The 22,420-nt window shown below is 34.6% G+C and overlaps 1 protein-coding gene across 3 annotated transcripts in view; it reads left to right on the plus strand.

Moving 5' to 3' along the window:
• Sema2a (Semaphorin 2a) overlaps window positions 1-22,420 on the plus strand; it is a 239,463-nt gene that overhangs the window by 190,170 nt on the left and 26,873 nt on the right. For all 3 annotated transcript variants that reach the window (XM_035084651.1, XM_035084652.1, XM_035084650.1), the window contains one exon: window positions 20,353-20,440. In XM_035084651.1, the coding sequence (XP_034940542.1) occupies window positions 20,353-20,440 (88 nt within the window). The remainder of the gene's footprint in view (window positions 1-20,352; window positions 20,441-22,420) is intronic.

The following is a 22,420-nucleotide window of genomic DNA, read 5'->3' on the forward strand; positions in this document are numbered from 1 at the left end:
GTTTCTCGATGAGTTTCGAGTGATTTCTCGTCGACACGCAACACTATTAAGTGCCTCGATCAATCATCGTTATTGTATGTATGCACTCATTTATTTGCCAACAGATGAACGGTATATTGACAATGTGTAACATCCATTTTTTTCTCCTAAATTATTTGAAAAATTAAGCAATGAAAAAAATCTGCAATAAATTTGTTACAAACATTCATCAACTAATTTAGCTCTTCAAATCCTCGGAAATCTCTTTAATTACGAACAAAATGTTATTCCGGTCATTCTAATGACCCGGCAAATCAATGTTTTACATTTGTGTATAAAATACAATTTTATGAACATGAAATAGACAAAAGAAAATGCGGGAGAATATTTTAAGAGCAAAGATAGCAGCAGGTGCATTAGTTCAAGCCGTATGTATAAGCCCCCAGGAGAAATCATGAGGTCTTACCCTCGCCATCCGCTTCATGGCATTGCTCTAGCTCGCGAGGGGTGAGTGACCCCCTCCCTTCCCCCTAATAAATCCTAATACTAAATCACCCCCCTATTACTCATATCTTCTGCTTGCCGACTGTGGCGACCGCTTGCGTTTCTCATTCGGATGTTTTTCTGCGTGTTCCTCTCTCCTTGCTTTGCCAGAGTAGTGTTTTATTAAATTATTGATCCCCTAGGAAAGTTCAAACACAGGTTTTGTATTGCTTGGAACTATTAGAATACATTCTAATAAAAGCTTAATTTTCCTACGACAATAATTCCCTTTACGACTTTATTTTTCTTTCTCTTTAAAGTATTTATATTTAAAATAACTTAAACTTTCCTAACATGTCACTTTCATATGTCAAGTGAGTTGACTAGAGGTCGAAAAACATGTGTTGTCCCCGAGAAAATTGTCGTTGACACACACGACATCAACCTACTGGCAAAGCTGTTTAGTCATTAGTGGTTTTACCACGCGATCCATGTTCTTTACTCGCTATTCAGGAAATCGTGTGGGACTTTTCTGTCGCGACATGTCTGACCATCTGAAATGGCGTGTAACCCTTCTACTTTAAAAAAGAGGGGTGCCGATGAATTCCTGTTTTTCCCTTTTTTTTAAAAATTTTTTTACCCTCAAACACAATTGCAGACAGTCTGTCTCCAACTAAGCATAATTTACATGAGTATAAAATGCTCGTTTCTATTAATGTAAAAAGAGAAAAATAAAAATAAATTATTTTAAGCCTTAGAGATTCAACTGCACGCACGAGCAAAGTTACGATTCCTCCTGTGCATGTGTCTTCTTTTTTCCCTGTTATAACTCAAGTCGTCTTTTCTTGTTCGTTTCTCTTCGACTTTGTTCCTTCTTCACGACCTTCGTGAGAGTCTCAAGCACGTTATTGCTTTAGCCCCTACAGTTTATCGCTTAATAAAATTGCGCTTTTTCATTTCTTCCCGTCTCTTATTCTTGCTACGACATTTATCGGTTTGAGTTGTCTTCGTTCTTTAAATTCTTTTTGTGCTTAGACTTGGACTCGTTTATTTCAAACTTACTTTTTTTAAGCTCCTTCTTCCCCTATGCTTCGCATTCTTTTTGCAATACTGTTTATTTTTTTGCACTGCAGCCATTAGGTTATGAGACTTGATTGTTAACACGTGTTAGTAGGAACACTAGAGATATAAAAAAAAAAAGGAAGGAAACAATTTCTTGAAAACAAAAAAATTCTGTTTTAAAGAATTTCAATTAACATGATTACCGGAAGAGATTTTAAATGGAGTATTGCACTTGTCTGCAAATGTGTAGTGGCTTATGCAGAATCATAAAGAGAAAAAATTAGCTCAAGGTTCGTGTTCTAATTTTCAGACATAGAAAATGTTTTTAAATAAATGAAAAACGTGACTCATGATAACATAAAAGAATAATAAAAATGCATTTTAAAATAACCATTATCAATAATTGACTGCTAAAATAAACGACATTGTAACAAAGAAGTTGATAAAGGCTTTCAAAAAATAGTACTGCTTATTTTTTATTTAAATTATGATGATAGATATTTACTTCTCAGAATCAGTTTTTTAATATTGATTTTTCCTCATCATTTAACTGATTAATAGAAATAAGCAATTTTAGTAACATTACTTATTCCTCATTAGTATGCTCTACTTATTTCTTAAAGAACTCACTAGAAGTCAAAATCCAATACAAACTGGTGATTTATGTAGCGTGATAAAGAACCATTTGCATCCGTCAGGTTTATAGTTCGTTTCTAAAGCCAATTATATGCTTTTTTCGAATTTAACTTTAAATTGCGAATCATTTGTAGAAACCGGAGCAATTCTATTCAGTATAAAATTGCCCATTTTTTTCCTCTTAACTAATCATGAATAAGTCTATTATTTAACTGCAAAATGTTCAACTTAACTTACATGTATTACATTTATTACAAATTCGCCATTTATTTTCCTGATAATTATTAATAACCTCTCCGCCTCTTCCCGCTCCAAGTTTCATTACAATTTAGAGTATCATGTTCTATATTTTTGCATGATGTGATGAATTTATTGATGATTGATTCACCGTCTGTACATTTTCTACTTCAAAAATTTACGTGGCATGAATCCAAGAACTTTTAGTTGATATATTACCATAGATTTGTGGCGGAATCTTTCAAAAGTCAGAGAGAGCTTTTGGTTCTGACGCATTAACACTCTTCTCTGTGAATGTTAAAAATATCGCAATTACAGCAGCTCGTCACACAGACGAAACCTGCGGCTATAGTTATTTGCATACGAGAATGACAGTAGCATGGGGTTGCCAGTTACGGGACCAAAAGAGAGTGAGAATAATATAAATACATGTATATCACACATGTGTGTGACAAAGATGAAGCAGAGGAAGAAGAGAAAGTGGTTGGGGCATTAATGTCCATGCATCATGCATATTCAAACCCCACTTGGTACAGCTGTACGCGGAAACTGAATCCCAACGCATCTCACCGGCTTCCCTTATTGAAAATCAAAATTCAAGCGAATTAGTTGAGCACTACAACTCTCGCGCCTCAGCCAACGAAATCCCCAAGGTTTTATCAAGCCTCAGGTGCTGTCGTCCTTTCTTCTGGATCACGAAAAAAAAAATCCCCTGCTCATTGTAATTAACATCACATCTTCCTCACTTATTATATTATTATCCTTGAAGACTCTAGATATAAAGATACCTCCACCCTGAGGGACTGCTTTGGTATTTTCAATGAAACATTTTTCAAAGTGTATTTATGACTACGTCATTTATTATAGTATTTCTTAAGACTACTTATGTATATTAATGTTTACTCTCCATCTTGGCAATCCAGTGGAGATCTTTTGAAGTACTTCTTTGCTAATCGAGCGCACTATTTGCACTCTGTGTCAATTACGACTGACAGAAAAGCTTACGACCAAAAGCCCAAGGCTAGCTGTGCTTCTTCAGCAAACTCCGTTTATTACCCTGAAGACTAGAGTACCATGTTGGGAATCCTTTTGCCGATTCGTGCGATTCTAGATGAGTCTCGTACGGCCATCTAATAACATCTTTCTGATCTTTTCAGATTCATTTGAGAGACCGACCAATGGAGAATTTATTTTTTTTTAAGATGCTTTTTTCAACCCTCTCATCCGAAACTACCCTTTAAAAATACTACACCCGTATATTTCAACACGAAAATTGAATTAGAAAACAATAGATGGTGATGAATAAAAGCCATTTGTAAAATGAACAAAAAACATTTAACTGAATTTTAATTTTCGAGAGTTTTAGCAGCACTGTAATAAATGAAAAAAAAAAAGTGTATTCGCGTTAGTTAGGATATACAAGAGATAGCCTTGGAGACGACCCTATGTTTGGGGGTGCGACTACTCCAATAGGAAGGGCTGGGCGCCACAATTTAGCTCAAGAGAGGGAATAGCACAGACGGTTTAGCAGAGGTTGAGATTTATATTCTCACAAAAACGTTTATTTCGAGAGCGAGTTGTAACAGATTTAACATATAAATAGTACCTCTATAGATTGATCGATATTTTGAATGGGAATTTTGAAAATCAATACAATGTAAATCAATACAATGTAAATCAACACAATTATTTGTTTTTCAACAAAGAATAAATATAAAACTTTACAATATCAAGTTGGAAGTTTTTTATTAGCCATTCTATACATAAGCAATGAAGTTGAGGTAGTTTTAGTCTAAACTCATCAACCTTTTGCACTCATCAGATTACTCGAATCCTCGTAGTTGTGCTTAAAGAAAATTTCACATTAACAAACGTCCACGTCTTGAAGTATCTCTCTTTATAACTGAGTAAGCGTTATTTCAAGTGGCATCGAAGGAATGTAAGCAGCTTATTTATTTCGACATTTGATAAATACTGGCAATTAAGCTTACGGAAGCCTGGAGACACCATCAGGGATCGCCTCAAGTGTTCTCTTCTGTGGAGGTGAATTTCTAGAATACGCGTGAACGAAAAAACCTCTGAGGTGTCAACGGAAAGGCGAGGGACGGAGTTAGTGGAGGGTTTTTCCGGAGTCTTATCTGCGCGTTCCAATACCAACGAACCCCAGTTTTCCGTTTGCTGCCCTAGCAGCCATCTTAATGCAATAAATGATCTCATTCCGGTGATAACTGGCTTGATGTATCGCGAAAGCTCGCGCGTTTTCAACATCGAGGGGTTGATCTACGAGTATTTGAGCCTCTGCACACTTTAGACCGAAGTTTCCGCTGTTTCTAGGCGACGGGTTTTCCTACTATTCCTAACACTGATAAGACTTTAGTAACTAAACTCTATTTCCTCTCACCTCCCACTTCGATGAGCTTAAGAGCATTTTTATTCTCTCGTGCGATTAAATTATCAAGGGAATGTACTCGAGAACTTTGCACAAAGATTCACTGGTTCCCACTTCTTGTTTTTTGCTTTTCAACTTTAGTTATTGCGCTTTAAAGAGACAGCCTATTCTTGTCTTTCTATCGATTAAACGTATTCTTTGTAGGAAAAAACTATTCAAGATCTCTTGAGTAAACTTCCATTATCCCATTTTCGATTCTAGTCGGTGTCGTTTCGAGGGAAATAAGGGATGTTTGGAAGTTCACGATCATGTTAGAAGGAGAAAGAAGATGTTGGGGTGAAGTAGAGAGACCAATGTTGAGTCGTATATCAGAAGAAGAACGCGCTAGCGCGAGCTGAACGGCCCGGGACTGGGTTTAACGGCTCCCTCTAGGGCTGCCAGTTACCATGGTCCGATGCCTACCCTCACGACCTGTCCATCCTGGAATAAAGATGGCCAGGGGGTTGTGGAAGGATCCGCGAACTCATCCCTTAGTTCATCCCCATAGGGATTGCAGACAGCTATATGCTTTGGCTCTCCGTTTATATGCGCGTTCAAGAAAATAGCTTTTGAGCAATGAAAAAGGGAAAGTGTAGAGCATAGAAAAGTTTTATTTTCAAAATAGTCCTTTTTATCCAAGAGAATTAGTGTTGCTTTGATTTATTCCCAAAGTTAGCCCCTTTTTTATACAAATCAGGAGAAGAGAAAAAACCTGTCGAAAAAGAGAGTAGAAACCCAGTGGGACCTGTGCCAGTTGAGTATTTGCACTTCTGGTATTTATTGATACAATCGAAAAGTATCGAAGGACGGAAAGGATGTTACAGTAGATGCCAAGACGTTCAAGAGCTACGTGGTAAACAATCAAAAGGTCTCTCAGCAAATCTAACGTTTGTTGAAGTTCAATCTCTTTATTTATTTTTCTCGTATATTTCAGACACTTCTCTGTAGGTTTTTCGATATAAATCAGCTGCTTGATAGCTACTGATAATGTTGATGAATCGTGGTGATGCTAGGGATGTCATAAGTAGGTTAAACTTCACTAATAATTAACTCTAAAAAGAATTAGTTCTTAAGGTGTGGCTAGTATTTATCAGATCATTTGACTTTAACTTGAGAATCTGGTAACGCGTAATGCTTAAACCGTCAAGGAGTTGATGGATTGTGGCTGATGCTTGAACCAAAAGAGACGAGAGGTTACGTGCAATCGCTTAAACCCCTTACCAGTGTTGGTTGTTAAAGGTGGCTTTAACTAATTTGAATTTAATAAGGGGTTGAATTACTAGTTATTCTACAGCTACCTGCACACTTTGCTTCCTCTAACGGACACGCGTTTTACCTGCGAGCTATTTTCGAGCATTCTCCTTACAGATTTCTTTGAAAAGAAACATGCAATATTCACACGAACGTGCTCCATGAGTTATTAAAAATAGACCTGGCTGTTTAAAGATAGAAATTGATGCTTATGATTATTATGACAAATTTATTTATTATTTTCCATTATTAAAGCATTGGTTTATAAAATCATGCTTGAGAAAAAGGAAGAGAATAAAATATGTTATAAAATTATTATGAGTTATAAAATTATTACAAACAGATAAAATCAGCTCAAAATTACTTTACTCATAAGAAATGAGTTTTGCATGATTATCATTTTGACAAATTCAATTTTTCATTCTAAAATTCTTTTGAGGTTGATGTAGAAAACAAACGCAAGAAGTGGATGAAATTTGGTCTCGTTTTATCTTTAATATCAATCCTCTGACGTACTTTTACTATGGTAGTTTGCTTTGTGCTTTGTATATGTTGAAAAATAACGCAATACTCCTGTGTGCCAAGTTTATTTCCAGATATATAAATGTATGTAGATTTAAACACAGTTTTTGATTTAATGGCAAGCTTTGTCAGAATACAAATATTATGATTTTTGTTAAAAGATTGTCTTGAACATATTTTTTGTCCAATTCCATCAAAAAAAAAAAACTTAAAAAATCATAATAATAATGAAAATTCTTTTAGAAAACTAGAAATTTGATAGAACACTTTTAGTAAATTGCAAAATCATAAGAGCAGATGAGAGAATTACTGAAAGTAGTAATCTGGTACAGGTACTTTCTTATGAACACATTAAGCTGGTTCACAAGAAGCAAGCACTTACTGTTAACTGCAGGGTTTGGAGATTTTCTTTCCTCCAGGTTATTCTCTTTTGATGTTTCTCGTAGGGTAGAAAAGGTCCTAGACTTCTAATATACGCGTGATGCATTGAATTCTGACGACAACTCGTAAAAGGGAAATGCCTCGCACACATACATATCCATTTGATCTTTTCACAATAGGAAAAAAGTTTCCGTTCAACGAGAAAACCTTGAAGCGTTGATTAAATTATGCTAATCCCCGGACATGATATTTTACTTGAACGAAGAAGAAAAGAAAAGGATACTCTCTATATCCTTGCGAGAAAACTTTCCAAAACAAATGTTTGTTCGCCCGTTATTGGCGGTTCTAGAAAAGTGAAAATATAAAAATGATATTTCGGTCCCGAGTGCAAAGATAAAAAAACCTTTACAAAAGATGTAAGTGCAAAGTAAAGTACTATGAAAAACTTTTCCATATGCTTTACTTCATTTTATTTAAAAACTTTTTAAATTAAGTGTAGATAATTTTATTTAGCTCTACAACTCACGACATTTCATGTAAATAATAACATTTCTAAAAATGACAAGAGACTTGTGTTAGAGAGGAAGAGAAAATATTGATAAAATGTCATAACAACTAATTTATCTCATTGAAGTATAGTCTATTAAAATGTACATGAAAATATATATCATTTATTTTCTCATTTGAAATGCTAGTCTTGAGCTACAAATAAAGAAATAATATTCTGCCTGATATCAGCATTTACGAAGATTCTGCTCTCTTATCCTTCCAAAGATATCTCTTTTCGTTTTTCTGGTAAAATTATTCCTTTCCTATATGATATATCGTTTTCTTTCGTCTTTCTGGCATCAACGATTTATGTCTTCTGCTTATTCTGTTACTTTCATCTACTTCCATCAGCCTCTGTATTACGAATGCATTAATAGAGGAAAAAAATTTCATGACTTTATCTTTAGTTGACAATGAAAAACGCTGTGACGATTTTGTGTGTTGAGATAAATGAGACTAACTTTGATAAATGCCATTTTCCTTTTGTTTTCCTTTTTTTTTGTTGGAGAAAAAAATATGTTGACTGTCTAGTCGAAGAACAAAATGGAATAAGGAAGTCAGGCAATTTTTAAAAAAATAATTTTCTTTCTAGCAATATGTGATATATATTTTGGATATTTTTTCCAATCGGAGTAGACATGCATGACGTGGTGAGAAATGTAAGAAAGGAATCAAATGGAGAGAAGGAAAAAGTTCTAGTGAACAAGTCGTTCGAAATGGTATTTGGGATATCGTAAGTCTTTCAAAGGAAACGGAAAGCAACCGGTGGATTTTTATTTCAATTCTCGAAGCAATACATATATTTCAGACTACGTAAAACCGCGAGGGTCAAAAGAAAACATGCGTATATGTCAGCTTGATACTTTGGTACATAAATTATTATAAGAAAACAAATCGAGATATAGATAGAATAAATATAAACTTGGAGATGTATCGAGAAAATGTCGAGGTCAAACGGCTTATTTCATTTCCATATAGATCCATAACGATGCGAATAATTTTTTTTAATCCTTTATTACTTTTCTAGTATTTTCGGAATGATATTCCCCTTTAGCTTTTTACCAAATTCCAGTAGCTTTTTATTCATTCCGTTTCTTTTTCACATCTGCCTCAGTCAATTGCATTTTAAATTTATTTCCCCGCAACACAAAACGAAAAATTTTTAAATAAAGCCAGTTGGTAAGTGGTCTGCTTAAACTATAAGACAGTAATGTAAAAGAATCACCTTTAGACATGATGAAAAAAAATTTTAGAATTTGATAATTTTTTGTATTATATTTATTGTAAAAGTAACAAATTTTTGTAGATCTCTTTTATGAATTGGAACTTCTCTTTATATTCTCCAACAATACAACAAAAAATTTATGAATAATATCTTGAATTTTTTACTCTAATATAACTTGTAGAAATTTTTATAATCCGCTCAGAGGAGTATTTAAAAAAATCATCCATGTATGAATAAAAAGTCCTAATTCACTAAAAATATTTAGTTACAAATCCATAAAACTTTACACTATTTTTGTACTATTAATTTTTTTTTTATTGCGATTTTGTTTTGTAGTTTTTGTTTGGCACAGAAGTGCATTTAAAGTGATTAAACCATTTCTATAGAGATATTAGAGACTTATTCATTTAAAATACGTGAATTTTTTTCATAAAAGGTATGACAAATAACTAAACGCATAAAATAACACAATCTGAAGAGAGAGGTGTTCATTTAAACAGTGAACATTCTGATCAAAATAACCCGATAGAATTATCGACGAAAACACTATGCACTCGTGATCAGCTTCACGATTTTTCCGCTTCAATAATCTACGAAACTCGTACAACCCAGCTGCAGGCTGTGTCTGGATTTGAGCTCCTTTGAAATGTTTTTCAAGCATCGTTGACTCCGTGGATATGATATCGCTCTTTTCAGATGCGCTTCAACAATCTATCCTAAAGCTAGACTGCAATGTTTCCAAATACTTTCAGACTGATATGAATTTCGTCTGTGCATTGCATTGCAAATCTCATTTTCCTAACATTTCTCCATATTTCCACTGCCAATTTCATTTCACTCTAGATGAATTAACAAAATTAACTTGGCCGTTTCAAGCATCGAACTAATTTCATCTGATTAGTGATAATAGATAATAAACCGATCTTTAAAGCTAATCGAATGCTTCCATGCAATATCTCTCAAATTATTCGACACATCGAGTCCAAGGTACTAGTATCTCTCTAACTCATCATATCATTGGACTATGCGTTGATAACTCACCCTCCTTTACTGCTCCACCTTTCATACACACGAGCAAAAGCACATCAACATACGTGTGAGTGTGTTGCTGAAAATGGCTAAGCCATAGAGAAGGTCGAAGGTCTAACATCAAGAACCCGATAGAGTCAACGGATTGAATTATCAACCATCCAAATGGATCTTTCTTGATAGCTATCAAATACGAACTAAACCAGTTAATGTCTACATCATCTTCTTTTTATTTATAACTGAATAACTACTGGTATTAGAACATCGTTAGTAGCCATTATATCATCGAAAATAAATTTATGTCTTGTAAGCTGGAGATTGAAAAGAGGATTATCGAGGTAGGGCTATGGAACGACAGCCTAAGGACATCAGTTTATTGAATTGTCCATCATAGAAGCTCGACTTTTGTTTTTAACTACACACACTCTCAATATATTGATTCGAGAGGACGTTTTACCCTCGAGGTAGACGATGCCTATGGCCCTTCGCTGTGTCCAAATACATAACTCTTTAATACCTACGAAGTCTCTTCTAGTTTCAATCTGTATTCTCTTAACCATAAACCACATGGTTTTCAAAGCAATAACTTGGTGATAGAAATCCAGTTGGAAAGTAAATTAGCTTTGAATATTGACTCAGAATACGATGGTTATATTTAGAGGGTTCATAATAATATTGCCACTAGGGAGGACACTGTGATGCTTTGATCATCTAAGTGTAAAACCATCTATGAGAGTTTTCCACAAACGAATAGACATGAGGGATCAAACCATTTAATGTTTCAGTGGTAAGATTAGAATTTGAATCATTTCTATGTCCTTTCACCATCAGAGAATCATGATCGATTCACGTCTGAGGCATTCACCGCAAACAACCCGCAGCTAGAGAGATCCAGGACAGATGCCGATGATATTGCACGCCAGTTGGTCTGGTGGCTTCTCATGGTGATGATAGAAACGGGAGTCTTGGGCGCTTGGCGTTCCTGCATGGGTTTACCAACACCACATCGCGTCATCCTTACAACCACACCCGCCGTGATCACCAATGTTATGCTATTCTATATTAAACTGCTCCATTCGTGGTTTTGACAAGCCTGACCTATAGTCAGGAAACTGTATATCCTACAACAAAGACCAGTGGACACTAGTCTGTGAAGTAACATCCTATGTCGACATCAAGGCTGCTTTAATATCCACAAGGTGCAGTTTGTCAAACCTGGCAAAGTTCACTTGCCATATCGATCATGCTTCACCTTTCCCAACTACCCAGAAAACCGATGCCTTCGTCCACGTAATTGGACAAGCTGTAGCGTACCATTATTAAGTTCCAATTCTCTCAACTTTGATGGTAGATCGTTATTATTATCATACATCGAACAAGAGTTTATATGAAAGCGTTACACTATTTTCACTGCTTTTAATTTAATTAAAATAATTTGATTTCATTGGTAAACTTGAATATAAATATAGTATTTCTATAAATCTACCAAAATACTGAAAGCTTTTAAAAATATTCCATTACGGAGTCAGGTTATATTTCTTTAAAATTTAATTCAACTGTTGCAATAAAAACAAAAATATTTATTCCATCACATCAAATAACATCTTATCAATATTTCTTTATTTAATTATCATTAATCACCAACTAAAGATAAAGTTCTGCTATCTATATTTTTCATTTTATAAAAAAATTACTTAAGTAATTGGAGCATCGGCTGAACTTCAATTCAATGCCATATAATAGCATTCAATTAATTCAGATCTAAAATGCAAAAGCAGTTTAAAAAAAATAATCTGTTGAATAAAAAAAAAAATAAGAAATATATTTCATCATCTATCTGTGAAAGTCATTGAATTTAAAATAGAAAATAATGAAATTTATGTAATGAACTTGTTATAGCAGCTAAATAAATATCTGTGTACATAGCCAAGATCTTAATATTCGATATAACATTTCCGTTACCGGAAAAGCTAAAGCGATAATTCTGACAACGAATTCGAGACTTTCCGTTCCCTCTAGTACATTTCTATCCGATTATTATAGAAACGCAATCAACCCTATCTATTCGTGTGGAGTAAAGAGAGCATGAGTGAGTGAGAACAAGATATACAGCTTACTTGCTCTTTCCCTATCGCTGGAAATAATGGAAACTACGTCGTCGATTCTATTTTCCTGCCCACCGCGGATGGCAGAGGAACGACGTGGGCCAGCATTCTATGTACAATAATAGATATTTATTAGCGCTAAATCAAATGTGTTAACGCTGTGTGCAACTTGCACGGCTGTGTCCCAATATATATGATAATGGTGATAATAATTCCGGATACGAGCACTTGGAAAACCTCACTCATATAAGCCTGAAAAATTCGCATGAGTGCGCTGTCAGAGGTGCGAACAGATAAGAAAGAGATAAAATAAAATTCAAGACATGGAAAAAAATGTTCTGCTGCTGGTATAGTTTTGTTTCTTGGTATCAAATAATTTTTTCTGTCTACAAAGAGCAAAACTACCACAGCAGCTGAACGTTATTTTTCATCTAGCGAAGGGGAATAGAAAGAAAAATATGAGTGAAGTGTCATTAAAATATAATTCAATAGTAATTAATTAATGAGCAATATAAATATAGCATGGTCATCAACATTGACCAGCTTCGATTTCAATATTGAATAAGAGAGGATATCAGGAGTATTAATGAATTTACCAAATGCGACGTTCTCACGCTTCATATGTTGTAATGTCCTGTTCATTTTCAGCCTGTGGCAATTCATTTTATAGCATAGGGCATGATGTAGCTAGACACAGAGAACCACAAACCGTCCGCTCACGTCCTGTCTCATGCTGATGACTGGTACCAAATCGTATCGAGACCTCAACCATTGCCTCCCATGTAAATACAACGTTGGTGTAATAGCGGCAAACCTGCCGCCGGTATTGTGCGTGCATACTGATGTTTCATTAGCCGACTGTTCATGCAACCCGGACTGTCAATCAAGTTTACTGCCTGCGGCAGATTCTAGGGTAACCTTTGCTTTCTACAAATATTCATTCACTTGTTGTAGTAGTGAATCGCCAGTGACTGATTGAAATTTGTCAAAATTGTGCTATAAAGGAATTTTAATGAAGATTATTTTCAATTGTTTGCTAATTATAAGTATTGGTGAGCACTTAAATATATTAGTATTGTCATCAGTTTCGATTATTGAATCATTTCATTCATTGTCTATAAATGATTCCAATTTCTCTGATGTTTCCGGTCGTATTGATGCTATTGCTTTCATTCTATCAACGATTTTCTATCCACTGGGAATAATTCTCCAACACGACCTCTTGGTCGTTTTTTTGCTTTTACAGCTTTTCTATTCTACTGAGCATCATTGTCACTTTTTGCTCTATCTGCTGAATACATTGCGGTTTAACTGGTGAAAAAAATCACAAATTATTAAAACGATTTGAAATGATAAAATAATGTTTCAAGTTGAAAACGGGATGATGTTTATTTCGATTTATTATTGATAGTAAAAATTTTTTCGTGGCTTTAATTTTTTTATCTTCAACGTGTATTGATTCAACGACACTGGCTACATCGTGTGTCTCTCGCATTTCAAAAGACGATCCACTTTTTCTGGATTTCACCCTCTATTTTTTCTCAGCTTAACAATTTTTCTAACCCTCATGATTGTGTGCCACAGTGACTGTAATCGGTCAGCAGTACGTGACGAGGATGAACTCTGATCCGGTGTACCCTCTTGGAAATCGGAAGAGATGCTGTATCATGCGATTAGAGGTCAATGATATTCCCAGATAATAACATTAATGATATTTACAAAATATTTTGTTTTGATTATTTGGAGAAAAAGTGTGAAATATTTCAGGATTAATACCAGATTTTCTTTAAAATACTTTGAAAACTTAATTTAATTACAAACTAGGAGAAATAATATTAGAAGGTTGATTATTAGTAAATGAAATTTATTAAATAATACATTCGATGTCTCTGTATGAATAAAACATGGACTTCAGAAATATGACTTGAATATTCACCAACTATTTAATTATTGAAGCAATAGAAATAAAATGGATCAGAGGAAAATATTTTTACAGTAAATATGTTGTTAAATACCTCGATCGGATTGCGTGATTTTTTCTGTATTTACTTACTGGATTATTGTAAGTAGCTTAACACATGTCCAACAATTTCACGATAAACAGTTGCCTAATTAACAGACAAGTTAAGCTCGAGCGTTGTAGCGAAGCGTTAAAGCTCATTTGTGCTTTCACCACAAAAGTTGGATAGACGACGATGCAAATGTATTTTAGTCGAGTAATATCATTTTAGTTTTATCATTTATTTGGAATATAAAATAATAATAATGACGACGATGACGATAATAATAATAATAATAGTAGTGATGATAATATTATTAATGATGTTAATAATGATGAGGATATTGAAAATAAATAGAATATAGTGATGTAATCAGTTGGCAAGCATGGAAAATGTGTATTATATAACATCTTTTAGAGTAGCACTAAATCATCTCTCAAATATACATGAAACGGATCCCTTTTGACCGGTTTTATTCCATTACACAAGCGTACTCATATCTAGAATGTGTCACCATTAGAAAAATTTACAGCGTCGCATAAAAAAAAATATACAATAACATTCCATTCAATCAAGCGGACTTGGCGAGTGTATGGGTCGCGTTAAAATAATCTTGATGGCAAATCTAGCAGTAACCCAAGAAGGGGGAAATGAGATGAACGTGGTAGAAAAGCAAACTATACTGCGGAAAGGTAATTGTATTTGATTTAGTAGCATTGGGGTTATCTCTTTGGTAGTAGACAGAGATGCAGCTTCCAGTGCAAATACATTCCAGTTCAACGATGTTTCGAGGAGTTTGTCGTTCGTTATGCTGCGGTGCTTGAACGTAGGGATTCGTTGATGTAATAGTGTAATCGGTACGAGGGAAAACGGGTGGAATGTGAAAGGGTGAAAAGGGTGAGAGAGAGACTGACCGCCCACTCTCTGCCCTATGGCGTTCCAGCTATCTGATCGTTTCTAAAACATTCCCTACCGGGATACGTCCACACCCTCGCTCCAGTCCAATGACGAGGGGGTTGGTTTGTGCAACGTGTGTGATTACGTTGGCAATTACTCCCACTCCACACGTTGATAGTACTGTCCCTTGGCTTCTACCGCTTCTCTTTGTCTTTTTTTTCCAGCAGCACCACTACCCCGCCTACTCTGGCTACCGGAGAAAGCAAGGGTTGTAACTCGTTATTAGCAAGAACAGTAGGAGGTGATTACTGGATCGCTCTTTCTACCCTTCGGCTAGATTTCTCGATGATAAATTCTCAATTTCATTGCCGCATTCTCTTTTTTCTTAGTCTCTTCTCAAGTTTCGAAATTGCTCCGCTGGAGTTTCTACTTGAAGCCAACTCCAGACGCAATATAAACGACAAAGAGATCTATCCTTGCATATTTTACGCACCCTTCAATTCCCTTAAAGATTACATCGCTATCTTCTTTCAATGTTGGTCCTGTCCAAAAGATAAGATGAGGCTTTGCATTGATAGTCACGCGAGGAAAAACCAAAGCTTTTTGTTATCGTCAGTCTTTTGGAAACGAAGAACACTCGGTGGTTGGGTGTGATGCGCCAGTTAGTGTCCTCTCTGTAACGGTCTAGTCCCTGTTTCTGCCTTTCCTGTGCAGGCGCGTGAGTAATTGGATAGTAGTGGTAGTGACGCTCGCGAGCCATACGCGTGGAACGAAAAGATAACGCAATTTATTTCAAGCATTATTCGTACTCTCTATAGTCCACTCAACGGCTGTTTCACCCTATTTTTTTATTTATCTCGTCCTTCATCCCTCTCACTGCTCTTTTTGCAGCAATATATCACTGAAAAATTCTAACTCTCTTATTTAATATTAAGCTCCTTGGATTATCAAGAATTATGCTCCAAACATATGTTTAGATTTTCCAATGATTTTATATCCATTTTATTTCTGCTCTAGAGTCGTGACTGTTTTAAAGCTCAATAAGCGAATTGCTACTTGGAGGAAAAATATGTATTGGTACGATAAAAAAATATCAAGCTCAACCAATAACTATAATATAGTTGCAGTGATAATAAAAATTATGAAGACCTTTTTTTTATTGATAACACAGCTATATCATTGCTAGTAACTTTGATTTTTTCAGTGTAAACTACTTCATCTAAAGCTTCTATAAATAATGGATTATAAGAATTAATTTTTTTAATTAAAAATTTTCACTCTGCAAAAAAATTACTTTCCTCAGAATAAAGGAAAAAAGATAATTCGATAAAAATTATGTAACTTTATTGGATTTTTTTTTTTAAATTTAATATCTTTATTACATAATAAAAATATTTTTTATTTGAAAAAAATATATCTCATTTTCATTACTATACGTGATACTTAACACTGTCAGTAGCAATATCTGTTTATCAGGTATACAACACAATAATCCTCTAGCCAATATTGATCCACCTCACGATGATGAAACATTTTTAAGTATATGTTGAGCAATATCATGAAACTGCAGACTATTACCTTGATTAAAATATCCAATAATCGAATTCTTGGAAGCGATTATAAGGGGCGTGAGTATCAAAAAGTATATGAATAAAGGGGAAAGTTAAAAAAATATCTAAGGTGATTAATGAGTAGAGGATGATGGGATAGACGAATAACAGTTAGCTTCAACTCATCTCTTGACACGTTCTATTCCCCTAGTTTATTCTGTTTTACTTTATTCAACCCTCATATATTTTTTTTTTATTTTCATTTTACTTTAACTCTATCTTTTTCTTCAGAATATTCTATCGCATATTGCCAACTCATTCTTGTCCTCGAACTTTTTTTACCCTTATCCGTAAACCGAGTGGAAATGAGCATGTTATCATCACTTCAGTGGTGAGGTCGGTAGCTAAAAAAAATACGGTACTTACAGAAAATTCATGTCAACACACAGTTGCACCCCCATTAATTCCAGCGATAGGATATCTTTTATTTCTCTCCTTATTCTTGCTCCCTCTCTGAAGAATAGGAACTCAATAAATGCAGAGAACAATTGCTAAAACTTTATCGTGAATTTATAGGCACTGTTAGTATAGAAAAAAAACAGATATTTTTCTTACTTGCCTAATCTGCACCATCTACTCAGCCTTAGCAGACTGCTCTTAAGACTTTTATCAGACTCACGATCTTTCTGGATTTGCATTCTTCCTTACTCTTTCTCGTGCGGCATAATTCGTTTCAATCGAATCTCTGGGATGAAATAAAAAGTTTTTCTTTTTCTTTTGAGAATTAAATTGATTTTCATTTTTATCACTTCATTCTTTTTCAACATTGATTTGAAGTTAGCAGGGGTAATACTTGAAAGAATAAGAGAAGAAAAAAACAATGAAATGGTGGTTTAACAAACGTCAAAGTTTCAATAAAATACTTTTAGTTACCTCTGTCTACCAACTGATATTCCAATTGACAACTTCACTAAAGAGGTGGGATTTTACAAAAGTGTATTGTCATGTAGAATGAAGATCAGTGACCAACTGGGATATTGAAATGCTCTTGCTGTAAAGAACATTTGCTGAGGGTTGCAGAAAGCATTGAAAGTGAGGTGATACTGTGTAGGAGTTTCTGTAGTAACTCACCCTTAACTCTGTACTTGGTGAGAGACCGACACCACACGTAAAACCGAACGCAAGCACTGAAGCTAGAATAAATGCTATCTATCGAAGCACAGCAGTTTTTTCCCACGACTATTTTATCCAATAGACGACTCAAAAGTGATACTGAACAGTTACTCGATAGGTTTTACTCTCTACTTTGTTGATGAACTTGAAACATCTAGAAGTGTTTTTTTACGGCATCACCGCCTTCTAGTAGTACTACTGGACTCTGCAACTTTTTAGTTTCACCTACGGTACTTGTTCTCTATACAATTCGAATTAGTAGAGAACCTAGAAGCTTTTGCGGTTCACTGGCCTAGACAGAGCCTCGAAAAAACACTCAATGGGAATTCCGACACCTTTGATAAACCTCTTCACTTTTAATTCATTTTTTTTTTCCTTCGGTTGAAATGAACACGAATGAGAGTAGTTAAGTAAAAGATTTTTATTCAGATTTAAGCATTCAAACAATTCTTCGATTTATAAATTTGGACGATTCGGCCGCGACAAGACCAAGGGTACCTTGATATGAAAGGGCTTAAAGGATTAAAATAATAATAACGTTGGAAATTGGACACGGCCGAGGTGGAGCCCTCGTAATCTTTGCCAACCATATGCCGACGCAGCCTGGAATGAAGCCAGCTGAGTGTGTGTGGCATCCAAAGTACGAGACAGAAAAAAATAGTCGTGCAACTTAATCTGACATCGCGAAAGGGGAGAAACGAATTCAATTGATGCTGCTGCAAGTGAGTTGCAGTACGTATGTATTTCATGTTGATATGCACGTGGCACTTCAATATTTTTGTATTTAATATTTTTTATCTTGCTTATTCTTTCTCTCGATGTGATTTTTTATTCTACAATCGACAACCCCATATGATTGAAAGTCTAAAAAATATTTGGATAGTGATTTATTCGATAAGCCTCCTTAGAAGAGCACGATTCGTTGAGATTCAATCAGAATGTATTTCGCGAATTATCAGCACACGTTGAATATCCAGATGATGGGGAAGCTTTGATAGGAGGGTGTCTATTCTTTTCCCTTTGTATTTTGACACATCTAGCGATTTATATCGAGAGATTTCAAGCAGGAAGACAAACAAACTGATGAATATAAGTCTTAAGTATTTTCTTATTGAATATTTAAATTAATTTTTATCATCACTTCATTGGATATTTTTTATTTATCGAAAGGATTAATGTTATCATTATCATTGTGAGAGAATATAAGAGTACTTTTCTCGATGATAATAATAATAATCCTGAATTACCTACTAATTCTTTGATGTGAAGTAATAGTATGAAAGTAGTAATACATTTAGAAAAGAGGACAGGTAAAATGATACGATAAGGATTACGATTCAATCTGTTGAACACTTATCGTTTTATCTTACGATATACGCCCTTCTTTTTTTTTTGTATTTTTTTACGTCTTTTTTAACTCGATCCTGATAGTAACTTTCACTTTCATCGGAGAGTACTCCATCTTTCCTGACTTTTCCATCTCTTGTGTACACGCACAGGATTTCGTATCGAGTTTCGAGGATAAATCAGAGGCTTTTCAATTCGATGTCATTTATAATAATAATAATAACATAAAAAAACACAGTAAAAGAAATTCCATCTCTCAAGTTTGAAGTGATTCAATTATTTTATTTTTGATATTTTAAATGATCTTATTACGTTGATAAATTAATTTAAATTATTAAATTGAAAACTTTTTCAGAATAATAACATTTATTAAATATTGAAGAATAGAATTAAAACTTTTCATTAAAAAGATTGACAAATAATTTTTTACATGAAATTTAAATTATTTTTTTTTTTTCGATTTTAGTTTAACCTAAATATCTTTGCCTTTTTATTAAAATAAAAAATTCAAACAATTTTCTTTAAATTGAGTTCATTTACTACTAATTGATTTTATATTTTATCAGAACTTGTGATCAGTAGAATAATTGACATATAATTATATTCTGAGCAATTAATAAATTGGAAATATTTTATTTATAAATATAAATATAATTTCATTTTTGTTACGTGAATGATACATGTGGGATAGTGAAATAATAACATAAAAAACAATAATAAAAATGAAAAGAAGCACATGAAGCAAACAAATGCATACAAACATATAAAAAAAGATAATGAAACGTGATTTAATTTATTAATTTAGCTAGTTATTTTATTCAAATAAATTGAATTAGCTTCAAAAGACTTCACTGGCAGCCATGTTATTTTAGAGGGTGTATGAATAGAGGAATGAGAGAAAGGAGTGCTCACGAATACCCATGAGATAGAGAGAAGAAGAAGAACAGTGAGGATGAAAGAGAAAATGAAGGGGGTGGTTCAGTTAGTTCCATAATATAGACCCCTTTCACTTGGCGTTGGGCCCTCCTGATACCATATAATATATAGCATTGTTCGCGCTCTCTTACCTCGAAGTGGAACGAGTATATTTATAAGGGGTGACTTTCTTTCATATGTTAAGCAGATCAGTGTCGCGAACTGGAGGGTTGGTCGCGTTCAACTACGTTGCATTGAAAATGTGGCTTTCCCTGTGGGACTTGGTACCCGCAGCACCGAACTCTCGCGTAAATGCCTTTTGCCGGCGAATTTTATGCATCGTGGGAGAGACACCAAGTAATGTTACGCGTGGATTCCAGATCCGCTGGAAAAAAAATTGCTTAGAGACCGGGTGTAACTTCCCTAGGGTCTGCTCTAGGGGTAATTTTTATTTTCACGTTCTCGACGTCTCACATTTTATAATATTGAGTGAGAAAATGTGAAAAAATCTCCATTTAAATCACAATCTTATTATATTAAGAATCGATTTTAATTATAGATTATTTTTTCTTTTTTTTTGCAGAACATGTTCGAGAATTCAGCTGTGGGACGCTGTACTACAGGACGCTTTACTTGGACAGCAAAAAAGATACGCTTTATGTTGGAGCCATGTAAGTATTTGCTATGCTAATATTGAATTCAAATACTACTCACATTCTTTCGTCGACATAAATTCTTTTCTGTGACAAAAGAACCCATTACAATAATCATTGCAATGACAAAGAAGGATTTGATTCAATTGAGTTTATGTAAGTATTATTTGCAAATATTTTTTTAAATTTATTTTTACAAATGAAATTTTTTAAAAATGCGAACATTTTTATTTGAAATTTTATGATATCATCACAATCAATGTCAAGAATAAAAATTCATCGACGACATATTTTTCATTATTCCATTGATGAAAGCATTCCTGTAAAATTAAATTTCTAGTTTTCATTATTTTTTCTTTCCCTAAATTTGGACAGCGTTCAAGTAAAATATTCCAATGATGTATTTAAAATATTCTTACTCTAATACTCGAGTCGTTTATTTTTGTACCATCATTCACAGAGTTTATTTTACTGGTTTTTGCTTATCTCCGAGGATTAGTATGAGAAAGTTGGCCAAAAACTATTTACGAAGTTTGAACTATCTATTCGTTTCTTATATCTCCAAATATCCTGTATATGTTTTTCCACATCCTCTACGTTGGGTCAGACAAGCAAGAACTCAACTACGTTATTTTAGTCGTACTCAAGTCCCATCGTTCGTCAAATTAACCAGCCGAACTTTGCCAATAAATCTCGCATCTTTCTGCCGTGACTTTCGGCTCTCAGAAGCGTGAATACAAACTTTCGTGAATTGCTTTTTCGAGTCTAGCGTTTGTAGAAACCACACAGTAGTCTTTGTCACTAGTTTATCCACATTATTCACGATCCTCGAGGGGAATGCCAATTGAGAATTGGAATGACAAATGAGTGAAGCTTCAAGTACCAGTGCTTTTGTTGTTAGTTACTGGCGTATTTTTGGTATATATATTTTTTTCTTGAATCATGTTACAAATGTTATGAATAATTCTGACACCCTGATCTCTCGACTCGTAGTATTCTTGATATTACTCGAGGCCTAGAGGGTAGAGCTTCACCACATTGGGGTTGGGGAATTGAACAAGTATAGATCACTGGCAGTTATTATGAGGGTTGAGCCTCTAAGAGACTGTAGTATTGAAAGTTCTTCTCTTGGTTGTTGCATCATTACTAGCCAGAGTATTATTCCTTGATTCAGTATCGCGTAGGCCCCTCAATTCACCCATTTGCTTCATCTTGTAGCCCCGTCGCCTTTGTAATATTCTCCCTACTTAATTTGGTGAATGCCAACAAAATGCTACACAGTGTCGATAATAGGCTGGAGGCAGAGTGTGGGTTGGAAAAAATTTGATGTCGTGGTAGAGATACTTGAAACCAGTCAGACATGGACAAAGGAAAAAGACAAGCAAAGAAACAACCCCATACTAGATTCTTCTCTATCTTCTCAAGCTCATCGAACGAATCGGGCTTGGATTACGTTGTTCCTTAGAGAAAAGTCCAGGTCGATTAAAAGTTTCCAAGAGACGAGCATTAGAGTTGCCTTGGGGGAGTCTTTATGAGCAACTTTTGTACAAAGAAAGGTACGAATTGAGAAAGAGTGAAGTGAAATGAAACTGCACATTTTTTTAATAAAAAATAAAACATACTTATTTGACATACAGAAAGCCTGATTTTTCCTACACAAATTGAAAGAAAAAACAAACCTGGTTGAATACAAATAGAGGAGTAACCATAAAAAGCAACAGGAGTGGTAACGATAAATTGCGTTTTTTTCGCCAGAAGAGGTGAACACTTCGGTTTTAATGTTTTCTGTTTTCTGGCTGGGTTCCACGTGCCGACCTGAGTTTCTTCACGGTATCTATTACCCTCTGGCTATCGAATTCCGATAAGACTAGTGGAGAGGTCCGGATGGACGTTTTTTCCAATGATCTCAAACGTTTACGGTTATCTCGTATTCTTATTCCAAATAAATCAATGTTTTTGTTCTCCTCTTTTGATTCACTTACCCTGATGTTTTTAATT

Source organism: Chelonus insularis, unplaced genomic scaffold (genome assembly GCF_013357705.1).
Source record: "Chelonus insularis isolate UGA/USDA-ARS -01 unplaced genomic scaffold, ASM1335770v1 contig_397_pilon, whole genome shotgun sequence".
Classification (NCBI taxonomy): Eukaryota; Metazoa; Arthropoda; class Insecta; order Hymenoptera; family Braconidae; genus Chelonus; species Chelonus insularis.